The sequence below is a fragment of the Embiotoca jacksoni genome, unplaced genomic scaffold (genome assembly GCF_022577435.1).
Source record: "Embiotoca jacksoni isolate LCO1_2020_lvr unplaced genomic scaffold, fEmbJac1.0.p SCAF_6, whole genome shotgun sequence".
Lineage (NCBI taxonomy): Eukaryota > Metazoa > Chordata > Actinopteri > Embiotocidae > Embiotoca > Embiotoca jacksoni.
In genome coordinates, this window is record NW_027185414.1 from 13,041,818 (window position 1) to 13,059,986 (window position 18,169).

General features: G+C 42.4%; 3 protein-coding genes across 3 annotated transcripts; 2 read left to right on the forward strand and 1 right to left on the reverse strand.

Moving 5' to 3' along the window:
- Positions 1 to 7: 7 nt before the first annotated feature.
- atmin (ATM interactor) lies at positions 8 to 8,729 on the forward strand. The gene is made up of 4 exons (XM_069174080.1): positions 8 to 383; positions 3,527 to 3,652; positions 4,593 to 4,792; positions 4,891 to 8,729. Exons 1-4 carry the CDS (start codon positions 153 to 155, stop codon positions 6,674 to 6,676), a joined length of 2,343 nt encoding a protein of 780 aa, XP_069030181.1. The 5' UTR covers positions 8 to 152; the 3' UTR covers positions 6,677 to 8,729.
- Positions 8,730 to 9,670: 941 nt separating this feature from the next.
- cunh16orf46 (chromosome unknown C16orf46 homolog) lies at positions 9,671 to 11,271 on the reverse strand. The gene is made up of 2 exons (XM_069174291.1): positions 11,051 to 11,271; positions 9,671 to 10,539 (listed from the first exon to the last, which is right to left on the reverse strand). The coding sequence occupies exons 1-2, from the start codon at positions 11,252 to 11,254 to the stop codon at positions 9,706 to 9,708; spliced, it is 1,038 nt and encodes a 345-aa protein (XP_069030392.1). The 5' UTR covers positions 11,255 to 11,271; the 3' UTR covers positions 9,671 to 9,705.
- Positions 11,272 to 12,129: 858 nt separating this feature from the next.
- Positions 12,130 to 17,626, forward strand: LOC138213277 (protein phosphatase 1 regulatory subunit 3E). The gene has a single exon (XM_069174290.1). It carries the CDS (start codon positions 12,456 to 12,458, stop codon positions 13,380 to 13,382), a length of 927 nt encoding a protein of 308 aa, XP_069030391.1. The 5' UTR covers positions 12,130 to 12,455; the 3' UTR covers positions 13,383 to 17,626.
- The last annotated feature ends 543 nt before the right edge of the window (positions 17,627 to 18,169 follow it).

The window sequence follows — 18,169 nt, forward strand, 5'->3', positions numbered from 1 at the left end:
CGTTCCCAGCCGCGCTGCTGTGGAAGGTGTCCAATCAGCCTTTCAGGCAGAGCTCAGGGTCCAAATGCCTCCGCCCATTCACCGCTGCCGCCGCTGCTGCTGCTGCCGGGAGGCTCTCTGTGTTTACAGGGTGGACTGTCAACACGAGAAACATGGCTGCCTCCGAAACGGGCAGGGCGATCGGCAGAGATAACGCGGCCGCGGACGGTCCGAAATGTCACGTGGAGTCTCTGTCGCAGTCCGGGGAAATAATAAAACCCACCATCGTGGAGCTGACCAAAGAAGTGAGGACGAACATCCTCTGCACCGTGGAGGGATGTGGCAAGATTCTGCCCAACACACCTGCGTTGAACATGCACCTCGTGAAATCGCACAGAATAAAGGTAAACCCACGTGTGGTCCGTCCTCCGGGTCACCGTCGTGCTAAGTTTGCTAACTCGGGTGTCGAGAAAACGCCGACGTGAACGTGGAAAACGCAAGTCATCCCTTAACTTCGGCTGAGCCGACGCGCAGCCTCGCAAAAAACAACAACAACAACAACAACAACGTTAAACTAATAACAGCTGGACGTTACAGCTGACGTCAAATAAAAGTTTTGACTTCTTTTTTTTATTTATTTTTTTATTTTTTGATGCGGTTTAGCTACCGACCGTTCACCATTATAGCGAGTGAGCTAAACTGCAGCTAGCTGCTTATGTTATCAATTAAATGATTTGGATCACGTGACGATCGGCGCTCGCTTATTCATCTTTTTTTATTTATTTATTTATTTTTCTCGTCAGATAGACACCCTCACTGTTTAACATGTTTTTTTGTTTAGTGGACTGTTACTTGAGGGGTGGGGGGGGGGGGGGGGGGTTATCTAATTTAGCTGTGTTAAATTTGCAATGGCAGAAATGTGTTTATCGTCGTTGTTATCTTTCTAAGAAGACAACGCAAACATGATTCATGTCGTGAGTTGTACAGTCCACTACCAGTACTCGACAGCTTGTACTGTGGAGGCATTTGGACCAAAGTCTCTGTCCTCTCTGGACTGGGCTTTTTTTGTTTTTGTTTTTGTGGGAGGCAGTAATTCACCGTCTCCCCTCAATGAATGAATGAATGAAGTTCTTTGCTGGGAAAGGCTGCCTTTTGTCCTGCAATAGACTTAAGACTCTTTGTTTAGAAATAGGTGAATGTGAGAATTTGAATTAGCTCCCAGAGGGAGTCCATGTGGGCCCTCACTGGAGTGTGTAAAGTTTGAGTCAAAGTCCATCAGTGTTTACGCCGTAGGACTGTTTTACTTCAGTGTCTAAACATTATTGGTCTAAACAAAACTTTCAAAGCTACAGAAAACATTGGTAAATTATATTTAATTCATGTTCATTGCGGTCTGTGCTTGAGTATATGTCAGTTCGAGCAGATTCCAGTCATATGTTTTGAATGCTGACTGCGCAACCGCAGATTGCGACTTTAAAGTGAGAATCCGAGCTTTTCATCGGAAGACCCTCTGCTGGCATAGATGAAACCCCTAAAAACGCCTCTCTTCATCACAAGTACACATTTAGAAGTTTTCCAAGAAAAAAAAATGCCTTAAAGTGGCTTCGATGTAACTCCACACCTTTACCTTTTATTCGTTGCACAAGAATCTATGAATATGCAAATAGGCCGTGCTTCTTCTTCTTCACCACCCACCCCTCAGCTGCCCCACCTGCAGCTTGAGTTGGCAACTCAATGATACGGATAGCCCCACCCCGAGAGCGGACTGGATGGGTTCCTGAGGTATGTTACATTCCTGGGGAAAAGTTACAAGCGGCGCGACACACTCGCTCGTCAGTTCACTGAATCGAGTGACTGGGAAAAAAAAACCCAAAATAAATAAAAATGTGCGACGTTGTTTAGATCTCTGGGAAGTGAAGTCCAAAAACAACGCGCCAATTCCCGCTCATCACCGTGGACGCTGCCGAAGGGAACGATGAGGAGACCTTTGAGATCGAGGCCCCCGAGGACCGCAAAGAGAAAATGAAGCGAGCAGCACCGAACTGTTTGAGCAAAAAGGCCCTGATTGAGCTTGTTGTTTTCAATCCACAGCTCTGCGATGCTTCTGTCAGCAGCGGTAATTATGTTCCGTTTGACATGATGACGAAGTGCTTAAAAGCTGGAGTTGCTCACTCTGTGCTTCTTCTGAATTATTCATGGCGTCAGACTACAAGTGAGGCATGATGCGGGACACCGTATCTGTTTATATTACGTCCACTTCAACACCACCATTGCTTTTTACGGCATCGGAGGGCAGCAGCGTATTTGCTGATGAGTCACTGTTGACGTTTCTTACTGGGTTGCTGTTTCCCTGTGAAGACTTCACACAATTCATTTGAATGCGTGCACTCAGCCCCCTTCAGGTTCCTTTCATTAGGCTTAATGGGAGTGTTTTGGCTTGAATTTAAGCTGTCTTTCAATCCACGCCACTTCCCTCGGCAGCAAGGAGAAGCAGAGTTTAGAGACTATTATTCTGACTTGTCACTGTATCATTCAGAGAAAGGAAATAATCTCGGCAATGGCTGCTTCGTCTGGGGGCTGTGGGCTGGCACTGCTGTAGCAAACACTGTGAAATCTTGGCTTGCTTTTTCTTCTGGGCTACAGCTAGCTCCTGACTGATGACCACTAATGTCTTGACACGACTCAGACTTCAGCCTACAACCATATGTTGTAGCTGCAGGACCATGAATTGCTTCCAAAATGTGTCTTTTTGCGCTAAGTCCTCATGGCAGAGCAGAGGGTGTTTGTCAGCTTTAGCTTCTCTGCTCCCTCCAGTGTTACAGCAGATGGAGGTGACCTTGACCACTGGAGGGCTACAATATAAATGCCTGTTACGGAGCGTGACGGTCTTGTCCGCTTTCATCACGTAGAATACGTTCAGCGGAGGTGATGTTTTTTTGGTGATAATCATCATATGATTCATCATTTAAAAACAGTTTGTATTATATCATTTGCAAACAGCTGGTTTAGCAAATGAGGGAAGCAGATGTACAGCAAACTGTTAAAGCCCATGTATTGCCAAGCACATAAATGGCCCCTTCAGTTATGTAAAGCAGAGCCTATTGTGTGCGCACAGGTATACGGTTGCTTGCGTAATAAGTATTTACCAGCTAAGGACGATAAGGCAGTGTAAAGCGGTCATTTTTATTCTTCTACTCCCATTGCTGCCTTCGACTTATAAGGAGAATGAATTGCGCTGACTTGAAACAACGACATGTTCTATTTTCGATGTATGGCACGTTTGCTATTAGGGCCTTTACAGCTGTTAGATGGTAAGAAATGTTGTTTTTGTCAAATTAAACCGTAGTTTGCCAGCTGTAATCTCTTTTGCCAGTCACAGGGTAAACCTTAATGATTTCTAATTCAAGACAAACCCCTTCAAATGCACTGTAGCATTTTGTGTTGTGGTATATTTATGACATTTCCAGGGACATATTCTTGTTCACTTACTGCTATAGTGAGTAAGGGTATGATCTGAACATCTAAAATCTGCCATTGTCTTCCTCAGGATGGTATCGTGAACCCCACAGTCAGAAAGGACATGAAGGGCTCTCAGAAGCTTTACTGCTGTCCCATTGAGGGTTGTCCCAGGGGCCCTAACAGACCCTTTTCCCAGTTCTCCTTGGTTAAGCAGGTAAGCGTTTCCTCCAGTGCCCTGTTATGATTTATTAGCTTATACACAACCTTTTGAAGTCCTTAACCGCTTTTGCAAAGCTGAGACTGAATGTAACTTTAAAAATACTTCTGCCTCAGTGTGTTTGAATTCAGAACAATGTAACCCTCAAGACATAAAATGTATAATATATGATGAGTTTATCAATTTCACAAACCTCCCTCCACCTGTGTGACTCAAAGCCTCATCAAATGGTACAAGAGGTTAATGAGCACTGTCTAAAAATATGCACATGTATAAGTATAAAATATTCAGAATTATAGAAATGCTGTGTCTTGTTTCCCCTCCACCATTAGCAACCTTTATGATCCCTGTAGCACCTGCTGGGCTGCCAAACGCCGGCTAAACTGCACTCATTTCCAGATTTGTGTCTAAATTATACTCTAGACTGCAATTCTGTTTAAAGCACTAGACTAAAGAGGGTCATGTCACTTTACCTTTTGTTCTTTAAAATGTAAAGTTATCTTATTCTAAAGCTCTACATTCTTTATGTTGGTAATGACCTTGTGTTACAAAAATAGTTTGATAATAGTCAACTTTATTTGTACAGCACCTTTCATACAGGAGATGCAGCTGAAAGTGCTTCACAGCAAAGGAATTACATGCAATGTTTCACCATAAAACAAATATAAAGGATCATAGAAACATTTAAAAATTTCATGAAAAATAAAATGCATAAGAACAGATCAAATTGAACACAAAACATAATATAATAATAATGATATTAATAATAAGCATTAATAAGATTAAAGAAAGTGAAAATATCAAATACAGCAGAATGCATTTTAAGGGCACAGTAATGCAAAGAGCAGGCATGAATTCAATAGTTCAAAGCTATTGGATGCTACATTTTCTTTGCCCTATGATTTTTATTTTTTTATTATTTTTTTTTTTATTTTAGCATTTCATGAAGATGCACGCAGAGAAGAAACACAAGTGCTCCAAGTGCAACAATGGCTACAGCACAGAGTGGGACCTGAAGAGGCACATAGAAGATTGTGGGAAGACCTACCACTGTACATGCGGCTGCCCATATGCTAGCAGAGCCGCTCTACTCTCACACGTCTACAGGACGGGTCACGAGATTCCTACAGAACACAGGTATGTACATGCCCAGCCCAAATAGAGTTTATTGAAAAGCTTCTTTTTGTGATGTTATGAATTTGATCTTTATCTGCATTTGTTTTGTTTCTTCGCAGAATCCCTCCAGTAAAAAAGCGGAAGATGGAGAAATTGTTAGGTGGTTTTGAAAAGGTTCGCACCAGCGATTCAACCTTCCAGATCATGCCGGCTACGAAAGAGGTGACAGAGACCGCGTTCCCTTCTGATGCAACTGTGCATATCCCAGACTTGGTGAATCAGAACTCCAATCCCCGTAGGAGCCTCCAGAAGTTGCTCTTACCGAAGCCAAAGATGGCTTTAGTTAGTGTTCCTGTAATGCAGCTGGCCCATCTGCCTGTCCTTCTACCGTCCACAGAAAGCGGGGCTCTGAGGTCTGTAGTGCTTGCCGTCGACAGCCAAGGCTCCGTCAGCACCCTTCAGCTCCTGTCGCAGGCCACGGGAGCAGTGGTGCCACAGCTTGATGCTAAAAGTCTGTGTTTCAAGGACAGCATGCCCACCTCCCGCTCCAGCCTGGGGCCCATTAGCACAGGTGTGCAGGTCAGTCTGGATCCTGCAGGTGCAGAGGAGTCAGCCAGCAGCATGGCGGGACAGCGAGGAAGGAGCACCTCCACCAACATTCAGACAGACAAGTCATACTTGTCAAAAATGCCCACAGGTGTGGGGGTTGGGGAGGGAATGGGCTTGTGCTCTATGGGCGAGTCCTCGGTGTCATCCTGCTCCCAGACAGACATCAGCGTGAGTGCCCAGGTCCTCCTACCGGTCAGTGTAGAAACCCAGACATTCTTCTCCCGAGCCAAAGCAACATCCTCGATTGGAGCTCAGACAGACAGCCAGTGTCTGAACCAGATTCTGTGCTCCTCCTCATCTGTGCTCCCACACAAAACCAGGCAGACACAGACATACTTTGCTGTGCCACAATCAGAGGAGAAGTCTCAGGACCAGGCTATCATGTGTTCTGACCTATTTGACAACGACTCCCTGAGCGTGTCTACCCAGACAGCTCTGGACATAGATGACACCCTTAGTGCTGCAGGAGGTAGTATCTATGAGGAGTCGAAGTCAGCGGGCGCTATGTGCTTCGGGGTGCAGACCCATGAGCTCAACTCAAACAACATGGCAGACAACCAGACCCAAACAATGACCTTGTTAAATGACCTCGAAAACATTCTGTCTGACAGCATGTCGGGCCACCAGGTGCTCACGGAGGCCTCCGCAGGCTGTAGCTCAGGTCTCGGCTCCGTTCAGGAGCAACACAATGGCATAGACTTTGACTTTGAGGACTTCCTCAATGCTGTGCACATCCAGACACAGACAGAGGAGAGTGAGCTGGGAGGACTGGGTGGTGACACGCCGCTGGAGTCTCTGGACATCCAGACCCAGACGGACTTCCTCCTGATGGATGACCTGGACCAAAGCGAGGGACCAAATCGAACCCAAACCAGCGACCTGGAGCTTTTTGATACTCAAACTCAGACTGACCTCAATTTCCTGCTGAATGCCGGGAGCCACATGCCCCTGAGCAGCATCCTGCGACATTCGAGCTTTTCTATGAGCACCGAGTCCTCGGATACCGAAACGCAGACGGACCTCCCTTCGTTTGCCTCGGGTCTCTCGGCTCAGACGCCCGTCAGTCAGGGTGAGCAGGCGAGGCTGCTGAACAGCACGGAGACACAGACCGTGACCAGCCAGGCGGACGGCCTTGGACATCTCTTTCTGACCAGCAATGAAACCCAAACTGTCATGGACGACTTCTTGTCAGCAGACCTGGCGTGGAATATGGAGTCCCATTTCAGCTCTGTGGAAACCCAGACATGTGAAGAGCTTTGCGCTCTCTTTCAGCACCCTGAGAAACCCAACAGCTGAAGCCCTCTTCGTGAAGCTTCATAAGCCTTTGCAGTACAGGTCTCTGTTTTCTGCCCGATCCCTATAAGAGGAATCGGTCCGTGCTGTCCTCCGGGCGGACCACAGTCTTAGCAGCAAAAAGTCTGCAACAATGTTTGTGATCATTCCACTGGCGGGCCTCGTGTCCAGAGCCTTTCCAGGTATATATCCTGACAGCTTGGCTGCACTTTATATTCGCTCAATGGGCATGATTTATCAGCTCCTGTGACAGTTTACATATTTATTTGCACATAAAGTAACATATTGTACGTGTCTTGTCTGAAATGCCAGTTTACTTGTACATTTCAGTGTATAACCACTGTGACTGGATTTTGCTGTTTGGTCTTACTAGCAGTTTTAAAGAGAACATAACATTTCATAAATGTTAGATCTGCACATTATAGGGATGACATCTGCAGCCGAGTGTGGCTGTCATTTGAAAAGGCTTGTAAAAATCGCTGCCCTGTATGACAGCTTTTAAACGTGGATATACTGCATTAAAACAATCTCATATCAGCTGTACAGTAGACGATATTGTACACTTGGTTTACCTACGTCCGAAATGTGCATGAAACCTTCACCCGGTCAGCAGCACAAAAACATAAAATATAAATTCTACGCTTGCGCTTCTGATGGCTGCCTCTTCGACGTTACCTCGTCAGTGAGAACACGGCTATAAATTGAAATTCATCCTGCGAGCTTTGCAGCCGACGAAAAAGGTGACCAGTCAGAACCAGCTTTGTTTTTCCAAAATAAAACCCTCCTGAGTATCTGATAAATACACTGTTACTCGTACAGATGGGGCACAAGTCACAATTGGATGTTTGTCGGTTGTTGCGCACCTTTTATTGAAATGTGATCGTGAAGTCGGATGTTGTGTAAACATTTTGTTTGTGTCTAAGCGTCTGTATATAAGCAGTCAGTTCAAGCCAGCAAGCGGGCGCGGCTGTCATCGTGTTTGACTAATTCATTAGCTGGGTGTAAGTGTATACAGCGGCAGTACGCTGTGCTGAAGTGAGCCAGTAATGTTACTGTACAGAAACACTGGATTAGAACCAGGATTAGCACAGAGTCCTTGTGTGTATTCACCACCTGATTTTGACTGAACGGCGTCCTGTTGAATATCAGATTTTACACCCTCATTTTGGCACAGTATTTTTTTTTTTTTAATTTATTTCTTCTTTTCCAAGTGGCTAAATTTAACATTTTGATTGTGTTTTTCATTGTACTCAGTAACCTCGTGGGCACCACACACAGACGGTGTTCTACTAGGGAACCAATAGCTCCAGGCCTTGTTTATTTGTTCATTTTGTTACGTCGGTGCCTTAACCCAAGTATTAACCTGAGTTCGGTTATAGATAATTTGCTGCTTTAAAATAATGACCATATTTATACTACAATGTGTTTAAGATATGAGTAAACACTGAAAAACTGTTGGAATCCTTTCGGTCTTTGCATGTTTAATCCATTCTGTTTTGGTGTTTTCATCATGGCTGCATGAAATATTGGAATGTCCTCCTCATTTTCCATGTTTTGATGGAAAGATGTATATTCTGTCACATGAAAATATTGCTTCGGAGCATTTTATTGGAGAGAAAGGTACTTTGATTCCATCTCACCATTTTTATGAGTAGGTGGTCAGTGTTGTTGCGGTTTAAAGATGTTTGTAGAAACGGAAGAATGTACAGAACATGACACTGTGCCCAAGTAAAATATGCTCTATTTTTTGCACCATATCCAACTTATTTAAGGATAATGTCCCCTGTGTTAATGAGGTTTTTGATATGTATTAAATATTTATATTCTTTGCTTTGAGATCAGTGCTTCTAGTTTCTGGTTCTTAAATTCAAATAAGTGTCAGTTACAGTGCTTTATTTTCTCCCTGTAGGGAATGCATGCACATATTTTTTTCAGCACAAAATATTTGTTTTAGCAGAATTTGAGTTTCTATTGCCTATATATGTGTAGAGTTTATGGTTGCCTTGATTAATTGTTGAAACTACACTACAGATATTGTTAATAAATCGCTCGAAAATGCAAACTGTGGCCATTGTCATTTATCGTGAAACAAAGGTAGAAGAAAAATGACATCGCACTCGAGCAGACAAAGAAAAAATGCTGAATTTTGTGTAAACGTGATCCGTGTTCAGGCGTGACAAAATATTTTTCTGTAGCTCTTCTTTGAGAACAATCCCTTTTATATTGTTTGTATTTTTGTTTTTCATTTTGCAGAGTAGATTTACAACAAATAGAATAATCCAACAAATTAACAAGATCGCCCAAGTTTAAATAGTATTATAGTAACTGTCTGGCCTTTGGACACCAAAATGACCCATAGTATGCCAACAGATTTGATCATGACATGGCACTGATCACCCTTGTTCACTAGATAACCCAGAACTTACCCACAATCACCAGGAGTCACTTACTGATGGAATTAAAGTGAGATTGTGGAGAGCGGATCTTAGTAGTTTGGATGCTGTTTATATTGCGTACAGACACAAGCTCCAGTACGACACTAAAGTTCGCACAGAGCTGTACTTTGAAGTTGAAATTGAAAAAGCAGAAAGTGTAAGGAGGCCATACTCCTCATGGGGTAGTTGCGCGGTTGCTAGGTAACACAAACAGCTGCTAAAGCATGCGTGGGAACTGGTCAGAATAAAATATAGGTCGTGCCAAATTATAAAGAGCTTAAGATTTCAACGTTGTCTTCACTTGATGCTTAGTGTGGTTTGTAATGTTTTGCCAGAATTAACTACCCTTAAAAATGCACCGCTTTAATGAACATGCCCCGTATATTGAATATATTCTTCCAACTAACTACTTTGATGGAAACATTGTTATGGTGAAGTGAGGCCGAGATATATATATTACACAAAATAAGAACCTGAGAATTTCCTGATTAAACCTGAGAATTCAAAATTAGTGCATACTTGATTGTTACCATCAGTTACGTTGAACATTTATTTAGCAGGTCTCATACAGCTTGACAGCCCACACAGACGTCTTTCTTAAGAGAACAGGCAGCTAGGGTTCAAATGGGGTTGAGCAACTGCAGGTGAGAAGCTCTTGCCTAAAGAGTAGTTAGTGCGGTGCACCGGGTCAGGCTTGGTAGACATGGGTACTTGGTACCTCTTGTGGACAGAAACATTAACAGCCGACAACAAGTGAGGGTTATGCTGATACGTCTGGCAATTGGAGGTCAGGGCTGCAGAGTAAGTAGGAAGGTCTGAACTAGCAACTGGGTCCACTCTTGTTCCTCTTATTCCACTCCTCTTGTCCGACATGATACAGTTTTCCTTTAAAGTTCCTCCTTCTGGAGCCTTCTTGTCTCTGCAGCGATGGCCACCGACCTTCGGATTCAGGTGTGGGGCTTTGATAGGTGGTAAAAATGTCAAGCTTTTAATAGGAATCACTCTATTGTTGGGCCGAAGGCTGTGTTTTCGAGGCTTAGTGGACCTGTTCTCATCACATCGGGAATGCGGACGGTGAGGCTGCAAAGGAGTCTCTTTCTCCTTTAGTTTTTCTTCAAGGAGATGCGTGGTGTTCGTCGGCACGCTATTGAAGACAGAACATTCACCAGCGTCTGGCTGTTGGGCTGCCACACCTGTTTGACCCCCAGATTCTGTCTGCTGGTTTAGCCACATGAATTTCTTGCAGTCGTGCAGGCCTATATCAGACTCCCAGCTCTGCTCTGCAAAGCTGAATGAGCTGTCCGCGTTAGATGGTGTTGGTTCTGCAGACAAAGGGGGGGGATTCTCCGCCTCCTTTCGCTTCGGTTTTTGGTATCCCTTTTGAGTCAGAAGAATGCAGCTCAGTGGAGCAACGTGGCTCCAACCCCGAACCTATCGCAAAGCCAAATTTAACGTTAAATATTTGAACAGTTTTTTTTTTTTTAATATGTTTAAAAAGGAAACACATAAAGTACATTCCTTATTGTCTCAGGTTAAAATAAATAGATTCAGTATGTCAAAGCAGACAAAGCATAGGTGTGATTGAGAACATGTGGAATGAAGCTATTCCATTTAGCTTAACCTCGCAGGAAAGGTTTACTGGGTCACTTAACAGCACACAGCCATTATTAATATTAATATTTCCCCCTGCACTTTTATTGCTATGCCAAGTCAAAAAGATGGGAAAAGTTCACTATTGGTATGTGATATAGGTAAATTGGACACAAATAGCAGACAAGTTAATCTACAGATATATGACAATTTAATGAATCCAACTATGTCACTGACTCCAAATTGTGATATCGAGGACACCTACCTGTGTGCAACATATACAACCTACTTAAAAAAATAACATTTACAAGCAGGGAAAAGGTTTGCAGTAAGAATATATTCATTCACTTACAGTTTCTTCCCAAGCAGAGTAACAATGATACTCGTATGGGTCCTCTTCTTTCAAGAAGTTCTCCTCACTAATGTCTAGAAGGGCATCAACATGTCCTCTTCCTGGTATGTTGTAAGGCTGCTCCCTGTCTGAGTCGTCCTGCGTGGAAACTTTCTGGTCTGCTCCATTTACAGCTGTGTGATCCTCTTCTTCTAAGGTCACCATATTGTTGTAGTTAGATCATGCGCTTCATGGCGAGATCTACAAAAGGACATCAAAACAAGAATATTACCTGTACAAGGTATGTTGATTCGCTCTTAAAGTCAAATCATGCAAACATATAAACGTGAGAAACCACAACAAAACCATCACTCTGTCAAACTCTTGACTTCCCTTACCAAAACAAAGCCAGCTGCAGATTTATTTTTAATTATTTTTTTTTACGAGCTTATATTCCATATCAGACAAAAAAAACAAAAAACAAAAAAACAACTTGCAGCGATCTGTCGTGACACTTTTTCTTTCTGCTTGACAGAGTTTTCCCAAACAGAAACGGAAGGAGGCGGCGAAAGCCTTCAGAGACGAGGTGCAACGCTGTCGTCGTGGTAACCTGTAAAGGCTGCACGGAAAGGTGTGACGTAGAGAAAAGGGGCGGGGTGGGCTGCAGCTCCAGACGAATCAATGACCGCTGGTTTCGCAATAGATGGCAATTTACACGGTACCGGCATTATGCCGGTGATGTATACCTGAGATAGACTGAGAAATAATGACGTTTACTATCAGACTGTCGCTATGAAAAAGCTTCAAGTGTTTTGCCACAATACAAAATTTTTTTTTTTTTAAATGCCAAAAATAGCCTGTATTTGGCTTAATTTTTGATACAATGTAGGCTATTTATTTCCTTTCTGTGGACTATAGTGGTCATTTATAATACTGTCACTGTGAAAAAGGGGGGAAGTCAACCGGGTTATCGCTTGAGAATGAGGAAACCATTGGTTATTCGCTACGTTCACTTCTGCACGTAGACACAGCAAACGTCAAACGCTGCTGCGTGCAAAGCAGATGAGGCGACAAGCGTTCACCACATTGAAAAGGAAGTGTGGGTGTTCGCTGTGAAAGGCAACGTGCTCTCTTTTGATTATTATTTATTTATTTTTTTTCCAATGCTACGACAGTGAAATATCTGCACGCACCTAAATTTAAAGTGTTCCTGTTTGCAGGAACAAACTCGCATTTTACTGCCGAACAACAACAAGCGTGGCTTATTGGTCCAGGGGTGCAGAGAGTCAGCTTCTGACGCTGGTGGAGCACCTATCCGCGAGGGGGGGGGGGGGCACTGACACCTGACGGCTCCATCTCTCAACTCGCTGGGTCTTTCACGTCACGACCACTTCTCGACTCTGCAGTGCAGGGACTGTTGCGCTTTATGGAAGCGAAGTCTGCGCGTCCAGGAGTGATCATGCTGCCCCCCAAGAACTGCCTTCCCAGGAACTACAGCTGCATAGCCGGACTGTTCGGGAGCCTGGCAGCGCCAAACCCCAGACTTGAGGATGGGGAAGATTTTGACCTGGTCAACGGTACTACACGTGAGCCCACTGAGAGTCCAGTGGTGGACGAGAGACCGCGGGGCAGAGAGATTTCCCTGAAGCCTCCACAGAGCCCGAATCTGCGTCGGAGATGCAAGTCGCTGCCTACCCCGACGGAGAGAGGAAAGTTAGAGATCTGCCGCAGCAGAAGTCCAACCAGTGAGAAAAAGGTCCGGTTCGCCGACTCTCTGGGTCTGGAGCTCATTTCAGTAAAGCATTTCGACGAGACAGATGTCCCAGAGGTGCCGGAGAGCATTTTGGCAAAATTACCCAAAGCGCCGCCTCACCTGCACCATTTGGACACAAAATTCCCCCGTTCTCCAACACAGACTGTGTTCATGGAGCTGCAGTTCACCAACCCAGGCACGCTCCCCGGCTTTGAGCAGAAAGTGAGGGAGGTGAAAGTCCTGCTGGACACTGTGGAGGCAGACGAATTCAGCCTCTCCGGCTTTGTGCGCGTGTTGAATCTGGCTTTCGAAAAGAGCGTTTTTTTGCGCTATTCTCTGAACAACTGGATAACATTTATGGACAGTTTGGCGTCCTATGTTCCCAACTCAAGCGACGGCGACACTGATAAGTTCTGTTTCAAGATCGTTATGCCTACTTACCCAGAAAACGGAGGCGCATTGCAATTTGCAATTAAATACTGTGTCGGCGGCCGAGAATTCTGGGACAATAATAATGGGAACAACTACAAAGTACGGCGTCACCAGTTCAAGATGACCCCGCCTCGGGAGTGGGAAAATGGATGGATTCACTTCATCTGAGCTTTGACGCCTGCAATGGCACGTTGCGTAATATGCTTAATTAACCCCCAGTACCTTATTGAAGACTGTAGCCTGTTACAATTTGTTATTTTTGTTTTGTTTTGTGCTGCCATTGTGAGCTACACACATGCTGTGAGATAGTAAATATTTTCACACAATATTTCAAACATTTATCCCTCTGTGACAACACACACCGAGTGTTTGAAACTACTGTGTAAGCCTGACAGGTTCCCGGTGTGGGATGCTGTTAGATAGTTTGCCTTGATGTCAGGGCTCTGTGCAGCATGGTGCCCTTTGGGAGGGCATGTTCACGTTATGTAATGTAAAAACACGTGCCACGGAAAACGTGCCGGGAAATGCCAACTTCAGGCATCAGTAGCTTACTCGTTTCAGGAGATGCATACGATTTATTGGTGGCATGGTGTAGCTAAAATTCTCAGTTTGTTTTGCATGGGTGCAAAAACATATCTACTTATTGGGAAGCAGAAAGCATCACGACTGATGTCGACCCCATACATCAAGTAGGATACTCATCTGGTGGTCTTAAGCAAACACGTCGTTCAAACAGAGGACAGATATATGTGGAGGGTTATTTCATTTAATAATTCAATGTACAATTCCCTACCGTCATGCCATTGCAAATGCCTTATTCTAAGCCATGATGCAGGAAGTTGTACATTGAATGTTGTACAATATATATATATATTTTTTTTACATTTGAACAGAATAAATGCATTAGATGGTCATCATCATTTAATACATTTTCGAATGATCCAGGGACACTTCAGTCAAAACTTAATTTTTAGACATAAATTTGCAGCTATTCAACAACAATTGTCCATGTTTTTGCTGCATTTATGTACATTTTTTTCAATATTTTCAGTATTCAAATTGACAAATTAAGGGATCTTAATAATGTCCTAAAATTTCCTGAAAATAATTTGAAATGATTACTGCATAACTCATATCGCTAAATCATAAAGGCTGTTTACAAAGCATGGGCTTCACCACTTGTGATTTGTTGATTTATCTGAATTAACTCCTCCAACATGGCTCTTGTTCCCACAAGGAAAATAGGAAAAGGAAAAGTTTACCTCAGACTAGTCGTGGACCTTTTCTCCTCTTCTTCAGGTTTATCGTTATATAACAGATGTTATTTTCACAGTAATTATTTTCTAACAAACAAAATCAAACAAAAACATGTACATTTACAGATTTAAAACACAATGCTTCTTACTTTGTGTGGTTATTGATTCCACTGTATCTCCTATAACTGTGTTTTTCCACAGAGCCTTTCTGTCTACATCTATAAAACAGATGACTGTATTTGACCAGCTTCTGCTGCTGTAGAGGTACATGATAATTATCACTGTGCAAGAATAGTGCTGCTTTTTACACATGACCAAAATAGTTTGAACCACCTTACTGGATGACGGGCTCAAAATGCAAACTGTATCACTGCTTCGTATCCATACACCTTGATGGTGTACAACAACCAGCATGCCCTGTCTTACATCTAAATGTTTTCAATTTGTTCAGTAGCGAGTAGTCTTCCAAACCCACTCCTGTGCATTTTACAGTCTGTTTGGCAAAATATGCTTGTGTGTCACCTAAATGCAGATAGTCATTATGCTTTTTGCCGTATAATAATATCAATGTTTGTGAGTGTGTAGAAAATTGTGACTCCAGCAAGTAGAGAAACAACAGGCAGGGTGCTTTTAACTCCAGTGCTCTGACTGCAATCTGAATATCACTTCGGCCTGTGTTTACATCATCACGGCCTCAGAGGGAAGCTCTTCATTTAATGAAGGCATCGAGTCGGGATGTGGATGGAGACTATTCCTGTAACTACTTAGTTTTTGGAGCAGCTCCACTGTGAATCAATCAGTCATGTTTGTCTCCAAATATGGCATGATTTGTGACAGGACTTGAATGCTATGCCTGATGATGTTAGATTACTTTTGATGAGATGATTAAATGATATTTGAAATGATATTTGCCATTATGCAGCTTAACTTTATCATGTACAGAGCTGCATTTTTCTCATCTGTTTATTCAAATATATTGTGGATATAAAAGGTCTGGTCATGGCAAAGCCTACTGTATGTTATGTTGTTAAATCAGTATTTGCATATTGTCTGCTTTGGTCTGTGCAAACTTTGTTCAAGCACTCATGCAGTATAATACCAGAGAACATTAATTATGCAGGATGGGTCAACTGATGTGGGTGCAAAGAGATGCATCAATACCAATTAATCATTGATAGATTGTGATAGATTCAGCATTTGGCTGACACCTGATCAGATTTACTCTGTCAGACACAATACAGTGCTGGGATTTTTATTTTTGTCTCCACAACGTAAATAGTAAAACTATTTTGTAATGAATATCGAAGTAATTTATAGGATACAAAGTTGGGTACCAGTACTCAGTTTCAGCCTCCCCACTGATATTGTTATTGGTGCATCCCTGCATGAAGAAGTTGAAGGGCTTCTGGTGTGATTAGAGTTTCACCTCAATGTTTGCATAACAATTTGCATCAGAACTCACTGATGTGATATGTATGTAAATGTGTTAATGTTTCATATTGAATGTCTTCCGATTACTTGTCTGTGTGTTGTGGGTATTCTGAAGCATTTTAAAGTGGCAGATGTAAAAGGTAAAAGTTAATAATGATTTATTAAAAACAATGCCTTAAAGCACACTTAATAATCAGATCTGTCCCTTTTAACCATTTGAAGTAACGCTAATGTTAGAATTGGAAATGCAACTGTGATATTTTGCATGAAAGTGTTTTGTGAATAAAAAGATATGGCAGATTTTTCCCTGAAACATATGGACCAAAATGTGAGCAGTGTATCTGTGAGAAATGAATACATTTGAAAATATGTGCAAAATATATTAGGTATACTGCCTTACTTAGGGACATAAAAGAGAAGTGGGTGATGAAAAGTGCTTTATTTGTTCATGTGGTTAGCAGAATGTGAACACAGGGCAATGATGAGGGACATGAGTTACACTTTGGTGTTTCACAACCTTTTGCATGGGTGACTTATGATTGTAGCTGATACTGAGGAGACTGAGGTGAAGCAGAAATGCAGTAAGAAGGAAACAGGTGTCGTGTATATATGTATGAAAGCTACTATAAATATACAAATGTTTTCTTTTCTGTGTCATATTGTACTGCTCTTTTCTCTCCATATGGAAAGACGAAATCACATCTGTCTAATTTATAACCATTTCATGGCACTGATGTTTTTTCTTGGTTTGTTCTATTGACAGGGATTTTTGTTTTCTGTATTCAATATGCAACACTTTTTGTTGTAAAATCTGCACTGTGAGCTCAAAACCTTCTTTTCTTTTTCTTGTTTGCTGTGAATTTTAACCATGTTTGCATGAACAGTTAAAACACATTTGTTTTTCGCGTTTAGTTTTTTCATGTGACCCATATTTGGTTCAAACAATGGTTAATAAAGAAATTTGTGATGTAAACCAAACACTCAGTGAGTTCCTTCAGCTCACATTCACACAATGCAATCTCTAAAAATGAGCCTTTATTTAATGTTAATGTGACATTTGTGCTGCAGAGCAGTGCATGTGTGCATTCTCAAGCTATCTGAGTAGGTGGTCAGTTGAGCAGTTCATTTTCAAAGAGCTGCTGTTGATCCCTATTCATAAAGCAACACACTGCAGTGAGCTGAGGCCATCGTCATTGTAGACATGGCTCTCGGCATGTCCTTGAATAGATTGCAGTCTGACACCTCCCCCACCCCCCACCACACACACACACACACACACACACACACACACACACGTTTATGAAGGGGAGGTGCTTGAGGCAGGAAAATGCAGCAGGCAGGACAAAGAAGACAATAACGGAGTATATCAAAAGCTCATTAAAATGAAGCATTTTAGATTTAAAAAAAAAAGTTTTGGTTACACCCCATTTGAAACGCAAGTATTTTAAGGACCAAACAAATAATAGAGTCGATGCAGCTGTGTGTGTGTAGCATCCCTCTTTTATCAGTTATAAAGGGCCGCGTATATGCTCGTTCATGACTGATAGAAGGTCAAATCTGATTCAGGAATACAATAAATCAAGTGTGTTTAACTTAAAGTTTTGTGTGTGAGTTTGTGTTGCAGGTAAATTGACATGTTGGGTATGTACACGTGCTGTGTGGGTGGTGTATTTTGGGGGGTCTGTGTCAGATATAGAACATGGTCCTGCTCCTCCATGTTAACCCTCGGCGAGTGAAGACTGAGCTGTGTTAGCTCACAGTCAAAGGAATTTGAGCAAAAATGTTCTGAGTTATGGATGTGTTGAGGGCTTCCTGACAGTTTGTAGATGTTACACATATCATCTTAATACTTTCAGCAACCAGTCAGTATGAATCCATGTGCCCAGTCAATAATAAAAAAAATTAAAAAAACTACAGTGAGACTCCAATTTAATTCTGTGATTAGAGCTACTCAGCAGCTTGCTCCAAGTGGGAAATCACATAATTACCCAGGATACAGATAAAAGGAGATCCAAATATCAAATGGCAGAAAGTGGTGAAGCAGGAAATTAAGACATGCACAGTTTGATTTGACTGCAGTGTGCCACATTTGTCTTGTCTGGCTTTTATTTGACAATTTGTACAACTGTAGGATGTGTTACATATGTATTACTGTATGTATATATATATACATATATATATATATATATATATATATATATCAATATCAGCCAATCATTTCACAGCAAAGTTAGCTTTTGGCATGCATGTGTATTGAGTCACATGTAG

Excerpts from the sequence above, each read along its gene's own strand:
- cunh16orf46 (XM_069174291.1), bottom strand. The coding sequence starts at position 11,254 with ATGGTGACCTTAGAAGAAGAGGATCACACAGCTGTAAATGGAGCAGAC. Across the intron at positions 10,540-11,050 it reads ACTCTGCTTGGGAAGAAACT|GTTCGGGGTTGGAGCCACGT; the intron begins GTAAGTGAATGA and ends GCTTTGCGATAG.
- LOC138213277 (XM_069174290.1), top strand. The coding sequence starts at position 12,456 with ATGGAAGCGAAGTCTGCGCGTCCAGGAGTGATCATGCTGCCCCCCAAG.
- atmin (XM_069174080.1), top strand. The coding sequence starts at position 153 with ATGGCTGCCTCCGAAACGGGCAGGGCGATCGGCAGAGATAACGCGGCC. Across the intron at positions 384-3,526 it reads TGAAATCGCACAGAATAAAG|GATGGTATCGTGAACCCCAC; the intron begins GTAAACCCACGT and ends TGTCTTCCTCAG. Across the intron at positions 4,793-4,890 it reads GAGATTCCTACAGAACACAG|AATCCCTCCAGTAAAAAAGC; the intron begins GTATGTACATGC and ends GTTTCTTCGCAG.